The sequence below is a fragment of the Rhopalosiphum padi genome, chromosome 3, assembly GCF_020882245.1.
Source record: "Rhopalosiphum padi isolate XX-2018 chromosome 3, ASM2088224v1, whole genome shotgun sequence".
Lineage (NCBI taxonomy): Eukaryota > Metazoa > Arthropoda > Insecta > Hemiptera > Aphididae > Rhopalosiphum > Rhopalosiphum padi.
The window spans coordinates 68,044,085-68,060,385 of record NC_083599.1 but is presented as its reverse complement, the minus strand read 5'-3'; the positions used below and the strand labels follow the sequence as shown (position 1 = coordinate 68,060,385).

Here is a 16,301-nt window from a genome sequence, read left to right as displayed (position 1 = left end):
TAACATCGACTCCGCGACGATCCGACGGCCCCATCAACGATCCACACTCACGGCATGTCATCATCTACCCGGATCGGTAAACCATTAATAATTATATATCTGTCACTAAGTCACTTATTATATTATATATTTATATATCTTATACCTATGTGCTTACTTCAATAAGGTAACCCTGATCTCTTAGTATTAATATTACACACCGAGGTCGAGTACTCGAGACCTCGAAAAAATAAACAGAACTTAAATCCGTAGGGTTCGAGAGACGAACGCCCGGTGAAGAGGGGACGTTACACTATTTAATATTTAAAGCTCTAATCGGTAAGATTATTTGAATACTATGTTCATAACATTAAAAAACAATTTAAAAATATTCAATATTGTATTGTATAATATTATTATTGATAAATTATATTTTCATGATTAACGCTCAATCAAACTTATGAACTATAACGCCGGTAATGGTAAACAGTATTGTAATATTATAACAAATATTAAGTTCGTAAAAACAAAACTCAATTTATGTTTAAAGCTATGAGTGAAATGTTTTTTCCACCCATTCTTCCAATGTAAATGAAGCCACATTTTTATTACCAGGATCACGTTCTTTGAATATGTCTAAAAATAAAAATTTAACAATTTTTTAATTCAGTAAAAAAAAGTGTAGGTATAATACAAAATAATAAAATTAAATTAAATGTGTCAACTATGTATTAGGTTAATAATTAGAACAATTAAGTATTATACTCAATCTACTTTATCACACAACAGAACGTTACTTTACAAATGTATTACTATATTATGATCCACGTGAGTTGATATTAATTAGAGTATCAAACATTAAAGCAACAAAAAATAGCCTATGCAAATTGACTCGTCATGTAATTAATTTTAGATTTGAAATGTGTGCCATAATAATCAAATTTAGTTTTAACATAAAAATTTTAAAAAATGATTAGTAAAAACAATAGAACATTTATTGTATAGGTCAAAAGTAAGGCTGCAATGCGATTGCTCGCGGTCCTTATCAACGGTACCTTTTTAAGTGTACGATTGAGCGTGATAAATTATTTTTGCTTCTACGCAAGTAGCAACGTTGCCAAATATATAGATTATAGGTGCATGGTAAATATCCGATTAGGTTCCAATTGTAGCGATCCGTACGGGGCTGAACGTTTCCATAGAACATATAACGCCCAGTTTACTAGTGCTCATCCTCCGACATTTGTTGTTATAAGTACGCTTATGGAAACACGGCAGAAACCGTCACTAAATTATCAACCATTTCCAAAGGAAAAATCAAGCCATAATAAAAGGAAGAACTAAAGAAAATCGAATTTGTGAGTAAACAACACGAAGAATATCTAAAAAATAAAAGACCAGAAAACTTACTTAAGTATTTAGCCATAATTGGAAATAGGTATCAGGGCTTTAACATTTAAATTTTTTTCGATATCTATTCGAATATTTTATATTATTTTATTATAACGATTTTTTTTAATGATTATTTTTGTACAATGTTATAAGAAATAAATACAATAATAAATTTTTTTATAATTTTTTTAATAATAATAATTATTTTAAATTTTAATAATAAGTTGGCAACGTCGCATCCAATTTCACGCGCAATCGTACGCTTTTGAATAGTCAAAAGCATGTTCTTTGTTATTCCGGCACCGCGCGCAATCGTATGCCCAAAAAGGTAAAACGCGCGCAATCATACTCCACCGAAAAGTAAGTACTAGTGAAATTTACCTGCTATTGTAACCAAAGAAAAATGTAAAGTACAATTTAAAATCATTTCATGATATGAGGTTCCTAAAATTAGCTTTTAGAATGCAATGATTTGATAGCAATTATCGTATGACTAATAAACATGTAATATCATAGATTTACATAATAAATTTATCATAGTTGTTTGTTTAAAATAGTTACATGAATTTGACTAATTATAAAACTAAAATTATTATAGAAGTATCCGGTTTATTGTATTTGGACCTAATCACTTAACGAAATTATAAGACATTAGTTAGATCAATTTTGATTCATATACAAGTTTACTATATTGGAAACAAAAGGATTTTTAATATATGTATTTTAGTAATAAATAATAATATCAATGAACATAAGAATATTATATTATTTAAATTTTAAATTTGAACTGTTGTACTGTAAACATACACTGCAGTTTTTGCAATATCAGTCATCTTATATGTCGTTTTAAGATACTTAAAAAAATTACCAATCACCAAAACGCAGTCATATAAATTTGCCTACACAGATCATTCCTCTTAAAACACGAGGGCCCTTAATAACATACATTTTTTTTATATTAATGATTATTTCTGAATCTAATTTTAACTAACCTATAGTGGTTTTAAGTCTTATAGCGCACATGATGAAATCATCAAACATTATATATCCTTTTCTGCTCGCGTACCGATGACACATAGTGTTTATGGTACGTGTTTTAATAGAGTAACCAACCGAACTTAATGCTGACCTTAAGTGATATCCTTTGATATATCCCTTGTTCTTTATATCGTATGATTTAAAAACAACCTAAAACAATATAGAACATATTTTAAAATAACATTAAATTTTTATTAAATATGTGACTTACCTTCCAGTGTTTAATGTTCAACCATAATGATTGAAATTCTTTAAAACCAAGTTTACCTGATCTATCCCAATCCATCATAGCAATCAAACAACGACATACATCATTTGAAAATCGTATGTTCCCGGGTTCTATAAATATCAAAAATGTTAGTTAATAACATGCTTAGTATATAGCTGAACATACAGTCACTAACGTTTCAATTATTAAGGTAACTCTTTGATATAAAGAAATAAGACGGAATAATTGTTTGATAAGTTTTCATATTTATTTTAATAATATAATTAAATATCTAATACGTATAATAGTTATATTATTATAATTAATTATTATGATTAAATTAAATAGCCTCCTATTAAAGGTCTTTAAATACCTCATTAATATTATTATATTATTTTAGTGAAACAATTTCTTGATAAATTACGTATCTATATATTGTTTTAGGTTAAATTTCTACAGCTCAGAATTACAAATTACAAATTTAATTACATATTTAAATTTTTTACGTTTATTAAGCCAGAAATTTTTTTTAACAGTCAATTGAGAGTATCCAATAATAACTGTTTTAACGAAATCATATCCTATAACTAATTCCATAAAAATCTGAAAACATAATGAATATATCGCTATAAAGTTTACTTGATATCAAACGTCCTACTTTTCCAGAATTTTACACTCATTTTCTTTTTAAATTTGTTTTTAAAAGTATAAAAGTTGGTAAATTTTTAAACAGTGATTACCAGTGATTATATGGAAGTAGAAAAAGTAGAAAGTAGAAAAAAATTGCTCTTAATTAAGTGAGCTTCATAACAAATTTAAATATATTTTAAAATTACTTATCGCATTACTACTTTACTAGCTTGTAGTTTTTTTGTTGGTATATTGGATAGGTATATAAATGCCTTTTATTAAAATATACCAATCATGGACTATAGTATTGTGATATCTGGAAAGATATGAAAGAAATTAAAGAATTTCCTATTCAGAGAAAAAATACTATTGGCGATTACGATTGTGTGTGATGTGGGCTCGCGCATTCACTTACGCGTTTCAACTAATTTACACAAAATTGTACACACTACACAAAATAATAGCAATAAAATGGTTAAATTACTGTGGATAACATTTCCCCCGACAAATGTGAACAATTATTATTCAAACGTTAGAAAATATTTTAGTTTACCCATTGTACGCGATAAATGCGGTACGACTATACGAGCAAACGAATATCAAATAACCTAGTTAGGTTTTTCGGCGCACATACACCATAATATTCAATCGATTGATATCCATCGATTATTTTTGTTTTTAATGTAATATTATTACTAATTTGTCAACCGTTTATACAAACTTATTCATTTTCTTTACTATAATTTTATAATTTTACTTGTATTTTTATATTTTACATATTTAAAATATATTCACTCCCTGGCGAAAAAGCTAATCGGTTGTGCGTTCAAGTAATAAAGTCTTTAAAAAGAAGAGCGCGAAACGCAAAAATGAAATTATAAAAAAAAAACAAACAAATTATTTTTTTTAAATAAACCTCTTTAGTCTTCATTGCAATTGAATTTTAAAGTGAATTTTATTTTCCCCAAATTAGATGAATCAAACCAAGCTAAACCAAATACACAATAAATTATATTGACAATTTCGAGAAACTAAGTGTTGGATAATTTTTTTTCTAATATTGAAATTGCATTACGATTGTATTATACTCTGGCACTCTGCCATATTCAACTGTTCCGCCGAAAGACAGGAGCGGCACTAAATGGGGGTTAAGTGCCCCCCTATATTTCTATATTTCCTCTCCATTGCCTCCTCTATAATTTAGTGTTAAAAATATGTAAGTAAATAAAGAAGTAGTAAATTATTATTAATATATCAAATAATATTAATTACTTTAAAGAGTTTGTATACTTGAGTATTAATGTATTATTATTTTAAGTTTGACTATAATATTAAATATGCTTTTTTTGCGCATTTAGAAATAAATATACTTAATTAAGTTATATTATTACCTATTTAATATAAATTTTAACATCACTTAATCAAAACCTAAAGTGTAAAAATTAATATAAATGTTAAGTTTATTTCAACAAATGTGCTTTCGAATTTCTATATATATTTAAAAATAATTTTATTTATAACGACAATTATTTTTATTTCTTTTAACCAAAATTAACGTTTTTCACCTTGTCGTTTATTACCGTGCCATTTTTTACCAATTATCGAGTAACCATACATAAATGTCCCCCCATCAAAAATTTCGCCCGGTATCGTGGGCTCCCCACCACCCACAATAGAAAACATCTGATGCCGCCACTGCCGAAAGACGATTTTCGCCCTTAAAAAAATCAAAAATTATTTGTGATATACTTTTTTAAATTCATTTGCCATTCTTAATTTTTAAATTGTTTTGCTTGAATCTATTTCATGGGATGGATGTATATCGGCCAATTCGCTAAACAAAAGTCAAAGCATATTTTATAAAAAATATTATAATTTATAGTTTGCAAAAATATTTACCCAATATTTCATATAATAATTTTAATAAATGTATTCAACATATTTACAAAATTGTTAATTTTATAAATGTATTTTCATTTTTATTTATTGTAATATTATTATTGTGCATAAAGCATAAGTTTATATAATTATATTAAAAATGTTGATATCATATTATTTCTTTATTTGTTTTATGACTTATGAAATGTGTGGTAAGTAAAATTTAAAATAATAACAAAATAAGGTATAGATAAGAGCAATGGTTGAACAATGTTTTGAGGGAAGGGGGCTCAATACTAATCCACTTACCCTCCATTGGCTCCATTAGAGAATACAATTAATAAATACCAAATTATTGTAAAACAATGTCATGTTTATAAAATAAGTTGTGACTCTTAGGAAAGTTAAAACATGCCTATACCAACAATTTACCAATACAACAATTCAAAAAACAGTCAATAAATCGGTGCCAGATAATCATTTTGTAAAATAGTTAATAAGTTCATAAGTCATAACAGTCATATAGTACATACCTTGTTTCATGGCAACATCCAAAATATCCTTAAGTTCCATCCAATCGACCTCTTTATCACTCCCAGCTACTTTGAGGAAGTATTTTTTTAATTTTTCATTCGAATCCTCATTTTTATTTGTGTAAAGCGCCAATTTTTTGAACTAAGAATAAATGTATGTTTTATAAAAGACAACTCCATTTTTCATTTAGTATTTAATCCTATTTTTTATTATTTACCTTATCATTGATTGGACACATTCCTACTTCGTTATCGAACTCCCTACAAAAATATAATTTATTATAACACCGAATCATAATTTTAAAAATATATTAGAGATCCCTCTATCACTTACTCCAAATTGTTTTTTTTTTCTGAATAAACTCTGAGTAAAAACTCCCCTTGTTCATTCTGGTTAGTTGTACAAGGTACAATACAATATTTATCAGGTGGTACCTTTAGTCTCTTAGAAATTTCTCTTGGGTTGTACTTAAGAGAATGGAACTTATATAAAGCAGTATTATTGTTAAAAAAATCCATGTCTAATGGTTTCGGCACAGAATTTGATTTGTTGAGCTAATCAATAAAATAGATAGAGTATCATTAAAAAAAATATTGTGCAAATGAACAGTATTATTATAAAAATATTAAAACTAAATTTAAGAAGTTTTGTATTTTAAGTCTTACATCAAACAAAATAATATTAATTGAAAATGAATTCAAATCCCCTTTATTACGATGGCGTTGCCTGTACTTTTTCATTAATGAAATAATTACAGTGCACATATTTTCATTGTCACTATCATCAGAATCTTCTAATGTTATATTGTATTGAGGATTGCTTGAAAACGATTCTAAATATTTAACATTAAATAAACATATTTATCATAGCATTTAGTATACTACTAAAAAATATTATAGTTAACAACTATTGAATATATAAATATATATGTTATGGTCCAAGTGGATAAATCAATCGTTGTAATACAATGCCCGGACATTGTATACAATGTTTAAGATGTTTGGCCAAAGTAAATAATACATATATATATAAAGACTAGTTATTGTACACAATGGCCAGTACTGAAAGTGCCAAGTAAACAAAATACATATATTATTGAGGTATTTATTTTTATTTGATTTGATTAGTAAACAAAATGAAGAATATTTTATTTATATTATTACTTTCTTGATTTTTAATCAAGTAAGTATGGTAATTGAAATGAAAAAAGTCTGAATTTTTAAAACTTCGAGAATTTTTGTTAAATAGGAAAATTATTAAAATGTAATTCAGTTGTAATGAGTAGGTGGATAATTAAGCTAGCTTTAACATAAAATATTATTGAGAGAGATCCGATATCACACCCAAGCGGTATAACGATTTGAATCCACAAAAACGTCGGCGTGAACAGTTCCAAAATTTCTATTTTTTTAACTTTTCTCCAAAACTATTATAACTAAAAAGTTGATTGATAGCTCATTAAAAAGGGAGATTAAGTAGATACAAAATTTGCGATTTTGTGAAATTTTATTTTTTACAGTTAAAAAAATAGTTATTTTTTGTTAGATTTTCATTTAGCGTGTTAGATTACCGAAACTTGAAAACAGATTTTGTAATTTGGGGTCTTGTTAGATTCACATTGGCTAGGAGAAGTGCTGTGAAGATTTTCAGAACTTTATCTTCAATGGTCAACTCACTATAAAGCTATAAATCTGAAAAACATAAAAAAATACCCAATAAAATGTGTTTTAATTTTTTTTTTGAAGTTCTGTAGTAAATTAACTATGAAAGATAAAGTTCTGAAAATCTTCACTGCAGTTCTCCTAGCCAATGCGAATCTAACACGACCCCAAACAACAAAATCTGTTATTTAAAATAGTTGTACCTTGAAATATATCACATCCGCCGGCGGTTGCGCCTCGGACCCATTCACCTTCAAATACACTCAAATCCCATGTAGAGCATGTTCCATTTTGCTCTCTCTTTAGATCGTCAGGTGCTAAATTACAAATTTCTAATAAAGAGAAATATTTCAAAAAATCATCGAATGACATCCAAAACTCTCCATCGTCATCTAGTACCATACCTATTGATTCTTTTTTTGTGTGTGGTACAGATAACCACTCAGCAGATCTACAAAATATTTTTAAATTAATTAATTAAATTAAAAGTTTATAAATAATATAAAATAAGACGTGATATAATAATAAAAAGCTTACTTATCACTCCAAGGACCTTTCCATTCATATTTTCCCCAAGGATTTCGAAGTCTAATCAAACATATTATACCAAACTTTGTTAGCTTAGTAATACTGTACGCATGACCTTCACATAATCCTTTTTCCTTTAGATCAAGCTATAACAACAATACATTTATATACACAATTTAAAAATATTATCTTGAATGAATAAAATTATAAAGGAAATTTTATTTTGTATAAAATTAAATAATTAACCTTTTTTGAATTTAATATTGAGCCACACATGAGCGATTGTCGTTGAATAGAATTTAGCATAATCGTGAATAAATTTGGTTTTGCATCATTTAAATCATACATTTCTGACACACCTCCGGTGAAATCTCCCATAGCCTCCATTGTAAAACCTCCCTTCAAAGCTTCATATGATCCGTGGATTCTAGTATATAAATATATTTTTTTTTTTTTTTTAGATTATTAGATTTTGAGTAATGCAATAAATGTATTTAATAAAGTGTGTTTTTTGAGTACCTTGTGTATACGTGATAATAATAAAAAAAAAATTATCTTTAACTTCTAAGGCAGCATCTAGTATTCTAGTTATTCTAGTTAAATATTTAATCTTAATCATGTGTTGAATAAATCAAAAGTAAAAATACTCAGTACCTTACAAATTTATTAGGATATATAAAAAAAAAATCAATCATTTTACAGGCTTGAAGGTTTTACCATAATATATATATATATTATTATCTATTAGATATGATACAATTTTAAAAATATAATGCCTCTTTTTGAGATATTTATTTAGTTAAACTTTTCAAATTAATAAAAAAAATTAATTTTATGTGTACCCAAACTTTGGCAAGAACTATGGCAAAAACATCTCAAAAATTTAACATAAGGTTAATTTTTGTTATAAGTACCTAATACAGTTAGTAAAATAGTAAAATACAGTCGCAATTTTTATATTATCATTTAAAACTCAAATAATGAATTTATTTAAAATTACACACATTTGCAATATATATATATAGTATAAAATTTGTAAAATTTAATACAATATTCTTCTTAAGTTAATGTATTAGAACTTAAAAAAATAAAAGACAACAAAAAGTCTCAATAATCATTTGTCATTTTATTATTATTCAAAAATAATGATTGTAGTAACTTGAAATATTTTCTGTTATTTAAGTCATTATTATTAGGTAACTGAGAACTTTTTTTAAAACATTAAGACAACTAATTATCTATTTTTAAGGTATTTGAAATGTTACATAGAAATTATCTATTTTTATAAACGTCTGAAGTTAAAAATTGCAAATTATTTTGTAGTTAAAGTTCATACCATTATTAATTTTCATGATAAAGGATTAAATTTTAATAAAAAATTTGATATGAATTTTCTTACAACAATTATAAAAAAGCTGAATTTCCAAAAATATTATTTTTCTTATAATATATTTAGTTAACGCTTGAAAATTTGTATACAAGATTTTTATTTATGCCATTTATTAGGATAAATAGTTCTTACTAGAATCTACAAATTTAAAAATATACGAGTACAATTATATTTAATAGACATTCAAATTTTAAATTTTGACTACTGCCAATACATTCCACAGGTTTTATTTACATTTTAAAATTTAAAATTGACCTAATTTTAAGTCGAAAATTAAAAACCACTATAATATGTACACTTATGATTTTAATGAGATCAGGTAGTTTTAACTGTTTTAAATTAATCGTTCTAATTATTTACTTGGCATAAGCTTTTTCCAACAGAGCACTCCAAAATTCATTTTTCATTGCTGATTGAAGAAACATTAACTTTCCTTCATAAGTCGGTAAACGATCGTCAATAACCACGTCAATCCATTTGCCGTACTGCCAAAACCTAAAATAACCAAAGAATAAAATACGATCCAAATATCAAATAAAATAAATAATACATTTACCTAAAGTGAAATATACCCGCGTATTTATTATCAAATCCTTGATCATTTGGTACTACTTGATAAAAGAGTTTTTCGTTCAAAGTTAAATTGGCTATTGCGGCTAATAACCAACAGTCGCCTTCCGCAATAAAAAAAATGTTTACATTAGTTATGTTGTTATGTGCATATTAATATTTATAATTATCATTGATAAACTTTTAATTATATAATATATGGAATAAAAATATTTTATTTATAAATAAATATCAAAATCAATACTCATAAACAGTTAAAAACAATAAACTTTTCCTTTTATTTACCTAATAGTCCTTGCCTTACATCGAATCTTGAAACTCCCTCCACAAAAAATTTGGGATTGTTTGAAATTTCCTATAGTATATACAATTTTTAATATAATTTTTATCGAATAAATATTACATTTTTAACAGAACGTATTTCAAATATATTCTCACGTTTGGTCTTTTCCATTCAAGCTGATTTTTCCGGAGATTTTTATAATGTACAGACAAATCGTATGTATCGAATTCCGGATCTCTGAACAGTATTTTTTCTTTTAAGCATTGACTTCGAAGCACTTCAAAGTTTTGAACATATTCAGCAGGTCTCTGTCGAACACCAGAATCCCGTTCGACAATATTTGACATTTTACTAAAGAATTTAATGTATTTTATTTTACAAAGAATAAATTGATATAAACCTAAACAATACTAGTTTGTTTCACTGAGACATAAGACCAACGTACATGTAACAAATATAATATACATTCTTACTATCTAAAATACATTAAATACCTAATTATTGTGGTTCTAACTTCTAAGAATAATATAATTTTGTTTGAATTTAAAGGTCAATGTGCCTTAAAATAATATGCAACAGATAACATAATATCTAAACTATACATTCAATATACTTTACTTATTAGTTATTTGGTAATTATTTTAATAATATATAAATTAATAATATTGCCAATTTATTGAGCCTCTATTATACTTTACATTACAGTAGCTTCTTAAAATAATTAATCGATTAAAATAATTGCTCGCCCTGTGATGATAATGAACCTAGTTTAACTTGACTAACTTAAAAACAATATAAAACTAAAACGATTGTGAGCGTAAACAGAAATATTTCGTGATATGTTTTTATATAGCTATTAAAATCATTTATTTTACTTTTGGTATTACGGTAGTTTGATGTATTTTTTTCTGAAAATATTTAAATTCATTAAATTATTATTTATTAGTAGATAATTAGCTATTATGATAATGTATATTTTTACGATAAAATAATGTTATATCAATTTATATAATTCAAATTTTAATAACAATTGAATTTGAATGTTTTTAAAATTATAACTTCAAACAGTCATCAAATATCAATTTAATTCCTGTTTTTATTTTTCATATAGATTTGCAGACTTATAAAGAACCTTATATAATGTTTTTAAATCTTTGTTACAAACAGAACTTTTTTATGAATTTTTAACCACTAAGTAAATAATTTGTAATTTTTGAGATTTTGACAAGTTGTCAAAATTCTAATTTTAAATCAAACAATACTTGGTAAATATATAATACATTTATATTTTATACCTACCTACACAGTGTAACAACTATTTTACCTATAAATCTATAATATTGATTATCGAGTACCTAACTATATGCCACCACCGAGAATATTGTGTGTCGTATGATGTTGGTATTCATCTACTATTCCTATAGTTTCTGTAACTCTTACAAGTATTTTATAGTATTTATAACTTATTGTTAATGTTTATGAAGTTTATTTTAAATTTATTATCCTATTTGACTTATTAAAGTAAGTAAATATGTAATGATAGAGAGGTACTTACTTACTCAATGTTGAAAAAAATTTATCTTTAATTTCACTAAGTCGGTACTTTTATTTTTTGTTCAAAATAATAAAACACATAAACATAACTTTATTGATTATTGTTTTATACATGAATACTTAAAATTATAATAAATATTTATATTTGTTTAGAAAATCAGTCAAAAATATTGGTTACATAAATATTTAATATACTTGGAAATAAGTATAATTAATACACGAAAAACGTAAAATTATAAAAATTTGGCAAGTGAATACATCTCTGTTGTAGGTACATTAGATATATAGTGGGTCACTGTTAATTTTGAATTCAATTACATATAATTTTATACGAAAACGATTGTGAGCGGAAACAGAAACATTTCGTGATATGTTTTTTTATATAGCTATTAAAATCATTTATTTTACTTTTGCATTTATTATATTATAAGTATATTTAACTATTACAGTGAAACTTGTATATAACGGGCAGTTTCGGAACCAAAATAATTGTCGGTTATAGACAGGTGTCTGTTGTAGTCGGATCATTGTATAGATAACGCAAAAACTGTAGTTTTTTAATTATTAAGAAACTTTGAATAATTATTAAATTTAAGCTATACAATAATAGAATTATGGAAACTTTTTATGAGAATTAATAAAAAAAAAAGTGGGCAAGTGGGTATCGCTCTGCTGTATTGTAGAGATGGAGAGTAGGTCACTGGTCGTGTGGATGTGTTAAATTTGAATGCAATGACGGGTATCATTGTATACGAAAAACGATTCTGAACGGAGATGATTTGTCAGTCAATGATAATTAGTTGGATATATTATATTATTATTACTTATATTTAAATTGTAATATATCGTTATTTTACGCGATTTCGTAAAAAATTAAATTTCTTAAGCTCATAAATTTTTTTCTTTATCGACGCTAGAATTTTTTTTTTACAATTACATAAAGGAAAACTTATAGATAACCTTGTATTGGATTTTTGAACCTTAAGTATAAATCACAAAAATTTTATGAATTTTCAACTTCAAAATTTCTTACAAATTTTCGCGATTTTGATATATTTCGTAAATATTTGAACATTAAATGCTTATAAACAAAAATTGTGACTAACGATTTTTGATTTTTTTTTACTACGATAGGTACAACTTATAATAAACCTTATATTAAATTTTAAAGATTTTTTGGATAGCCAAATTTTTTTTATTGGCATTTTAAGAAAAAAAAACTTAGAAAAGTCGAAAATTTCAATTGTCTATAAGTAGCTTTAAAAAGATCAAAATATTTTAAAAAATTAATCGTAAATAGATAACCATAATATAAACATTTGGTGAAAATTTCAAGTATTTACAATGATTCGTTTTTGTGTTACAGCAAAATCAAAAAATCGATTTTGTCAAAAAGTGGTTATGCGTAAAAATTCCCGTTTTTCCGTTATTTTTTCAGGGTTTTTCCCGACGCTTTTGAAAACTATTGGTAATTTTTTACTTTTGACTCCCCCCCCCTCAAAAAGTACCAACTAGATGAATTTTCCTTTTTAAAGAGGGGCTGAAGTAAAAAATCGAAGCATTATTACTACTCCAAAAAGTGATAACAGACATAAAAAGTACCTATTGAGTACCTATAATTTTGTCACCACCGGGATTATTGTGTGTAGTATGACGTTGGTATTCATCTATACTATTGCTAAAAGTATAATAACTATACAAGTATCTATAAGAAATATCATTAAGCAAGTATAATAACTCGTTACTAATGAGTACAATGAGTACATACATATTATATATTTATGTATTATAATATATAATAACTAACTCATAACTCATTTTTAATATTTATGAAGTTAATTTTAAATGTATTAACTTATTTGACTTATTATAATTTATAGTAAGTAAATATATATTGATAGAGACTAGAGAGGTACTCACTTGCCCAATGTTGAAAAAAATTGATCTTTGATAAATTAATTTAGCTTATTATCCTTTTCGTAAGTATGTGCACGAACAACCGGATGCCGAACTACACGCAAAAGAAAAATTGTCCACAGTCTGTCCGTGTCAATAAATTGAATTTACACGAAACGAGTAAATCGATAAGAGACTATGCGTAACGATAGAGCTGCGAGACTACACTAAACCCGTGACCGGTTCTCCTGCAGTCCAGTGCCCGAGTACACGCCGCGGCTTGGGCGATCGGAATTTGCTGAGTCTCTGTGTCTGTGCAGCGTATTCTACGAATCTCACGGTTACGCGTGTAGGCGACTACGAAGTATATAGATGGTACGGTATTGTACAACGGGCGTCATAATATTATTATAAAACGATTTTAATGACAAATCGAAAAACACTATACGACAAGACGATTTGAGTGTCTAGTTACAAACAACGAAAAAAAAAAAATTCAATTTAGTTTAGTTATTTTGCCATATTAATAATTATATATATGTTTTTAATAATGTGTGATGCGGTATACTTATATTGTTAGTAGGTAGAGAAAAGTACCTATTATAAATGCAATAGACCAGCGGTTCTCAAACTTTTTTTTTTACGTACCACTTAACTATATTATCAATCAGTCGCGTACCACTAATGATTAAAAATAGAACGATCCAAATTCCAAATTGTATAGTTAAATACATTTATTTTAAATAATAAATCAGTAAAATACTACAACTGCAGTATAATTATTTTTTATTTATTAGTTTTTTAAAATAAGATATGAATTGGAAGAAATAATTGAATGGGTTTATTATCCAAAAACGGCCCTCCGCGTACCACCATGAAGTCTTTCGCGTACCACTAGTGGTACGCGTACCACAGTTTGAGAACCGCTGCAATAGACGCATATTTAAAAAACATAGACGCGATACTATGTAAGTTGAGCAGTGGCGTAGTTACCGCAGGGGCAACAGAGGCAGTTGTTGCCTCGGGGCGCAAACTAACAAATAAAATAATATTGGTTTTGGGTAATAGTACATTTTATTCGTATTTAATTTGAAACAAAATGTTTAATGTGATACAAGTGTGATTGGGTTAATCAGGTTAATCTAATAAAAAAAAACATACATTTGGTCACGGCAAAGTTTTAATGACAAAGGTCGAAGAATCGGATTTATATTAGGTAGGGCGAAATAAAAATTTTGGCTCGGGACGCTGACGAGGATAGTTACGTTACCGAAGTTGAGTCTAATAGATTTTACTTCCACGAGTTTTTAAAAAACCTATCTACATAAAAGAATACCTATTTCTTTGAACCTACTTCTATAATATACATTTGGGAGTATACACACATTTTATCATGACAGATAAAATAATAATGATAATTTTTTTTATATACATATATATAGATTACCTATATAGTTTCGTTAGCAATTAGTATTTGAACTTGACTCTACCGAAATAGCTAGTAGATATTTTATACGCATTAATTGAGTTCAAAAGGTACTGTTTCTTTGTCAATATGAAACTCGATTATTTAAATATGGCGTAACAAAAGAACGCGACACAAACATTTTTATAAAATCTTACTATCTAGTGATAATTATTACGCCGTAGGTAGGTACTCGGAACCACACAAAACATATTTTATGTGAGAACACTATATATTATGCCGTAAGTAAATATAATTGTATTAGTATTATTATCGTATAAACAATATAAATGCTCTAATATATTATATTCGACTTAATATAACTAATACAAATATATGATTAGATATAAAATAAACTATTGTTTAATATTTTAACTTTAAATGTTTTATAATTGTCAAGTTAGTATATTTGATAATGTTGTTATGATGTTAATATTATTTGATCACCTATTACAAATACATTTAAAATAAAAACACGAAGGTTGTACAAACTTTCTTTAAATATAAATAAAATAACATCGTTATATATTATACATGATTATAGGTAATATATTTCTATAATAATAATTACAAAACTACTATAAAATATTTTTATATTATAATACGAGTTAATAAAATTAAATATTATTAACTTTAAAAATATTATTACAAAACAAATAACGAGCTATATACCAATATACCATATATTACTTGTTTAGATCATGATATTTTAAAAAATTACATATATTTTAATTTGTATATTTTTTCCAGGATTCAACTTATACCTACTACCTTTTTTTTTCTCCTCGGTGCATTCGAATTATATTTCAAAAAAAATAAACATAAATTGGAATGTCCAAATTGTATGCCACCTCTTAGAGAGGTTGTCCGAAATGCATGCCGTGTACTTACAAGTATATCTTTATTTATCATGCACAATGCACTTACGTGCACAACTTAAACTTGATTTTTATAATTTTTTAAAAAAAAATCATGAAGAGAAACGCTTTATGATATAGTTGTTACAACTGATTAGTTTCTAGATTGAAATATTTTTATATTCGAGTAAACATTTTACCAAATTGGAGAATATGACACTGTGAATATTAAATAAAACGATTGTAGTTTAAGGTATTCAAGTGAATGTATTTTACATTTTTAAATAATAATATTATAAAATTTGGTGGTATTTTTGACAATATACAATATAGTATAATTATAATATGACGTATAATAATAATAAAATAATAAAGATGATAGTTTATAATAATAAAATATGTCAATATGGAAAATATATAACAATTTAATAATAACAG

General features: G+C 26.0%; 1 protein-coding gene across 3 annotated transcripts; it reads right to left on the bottom strand.

The window, feature by feature from the left end:
* Positions 1-368: 368 nt before the first annotated feature.
* LOC132927587 (calpain-A-like) lies at positions 369-13,794 on the bottom strand. 3 transcript variants are annotated; one of them, XM_060992144.1, is made up of 16 exons: positions 13,566-13,794; positions 10,247-10,442; positions 10,094-10,163; positions 9,795-9,912; positions 9,599-9,733; positions 8,095-8,275; positions 7,858-7,994; positions 7,725-7,771; positions 7,524-7,652; positions 6,325-6,491; positions 5,993-6,213; positions 5,877-5,919; positions 5,659-5,800; positions 2,621-2,748; positions 2,364-2,559; positions 369-615 (listed from the first exon to the last, which is right to left on the bottom strand). In XM_060992144.1, the coding sequence occupies exons 2-16, from the start codon at positions 10,436-10,438 to the stop codon at positions 530-532; spliced, it is 1,992 nt and encodes a 663-aa protein (XP_060848127.1). In that variant the 5' UTR covers positions 10,439-10,442; positions 13,566-13,794; the 3' UTR covers positions 369-529. The 3 variants fall into 3 exon arrangements, with proteins under 3 accessions (XP_060848127.1, XP_060848125.1, XP_060848126.1); XM_060992142.1 differs by having other exon boundaries at positions 7,524-7,771; XM_060992143.1 differs by lacking the exon at positions 13,566-13,794 and having other exon boundaries at positions 7,524-7,771; positions 10,247-10,529.
* Positions 13,795-16,301: the final 2,507 nt, after the last annotated feature.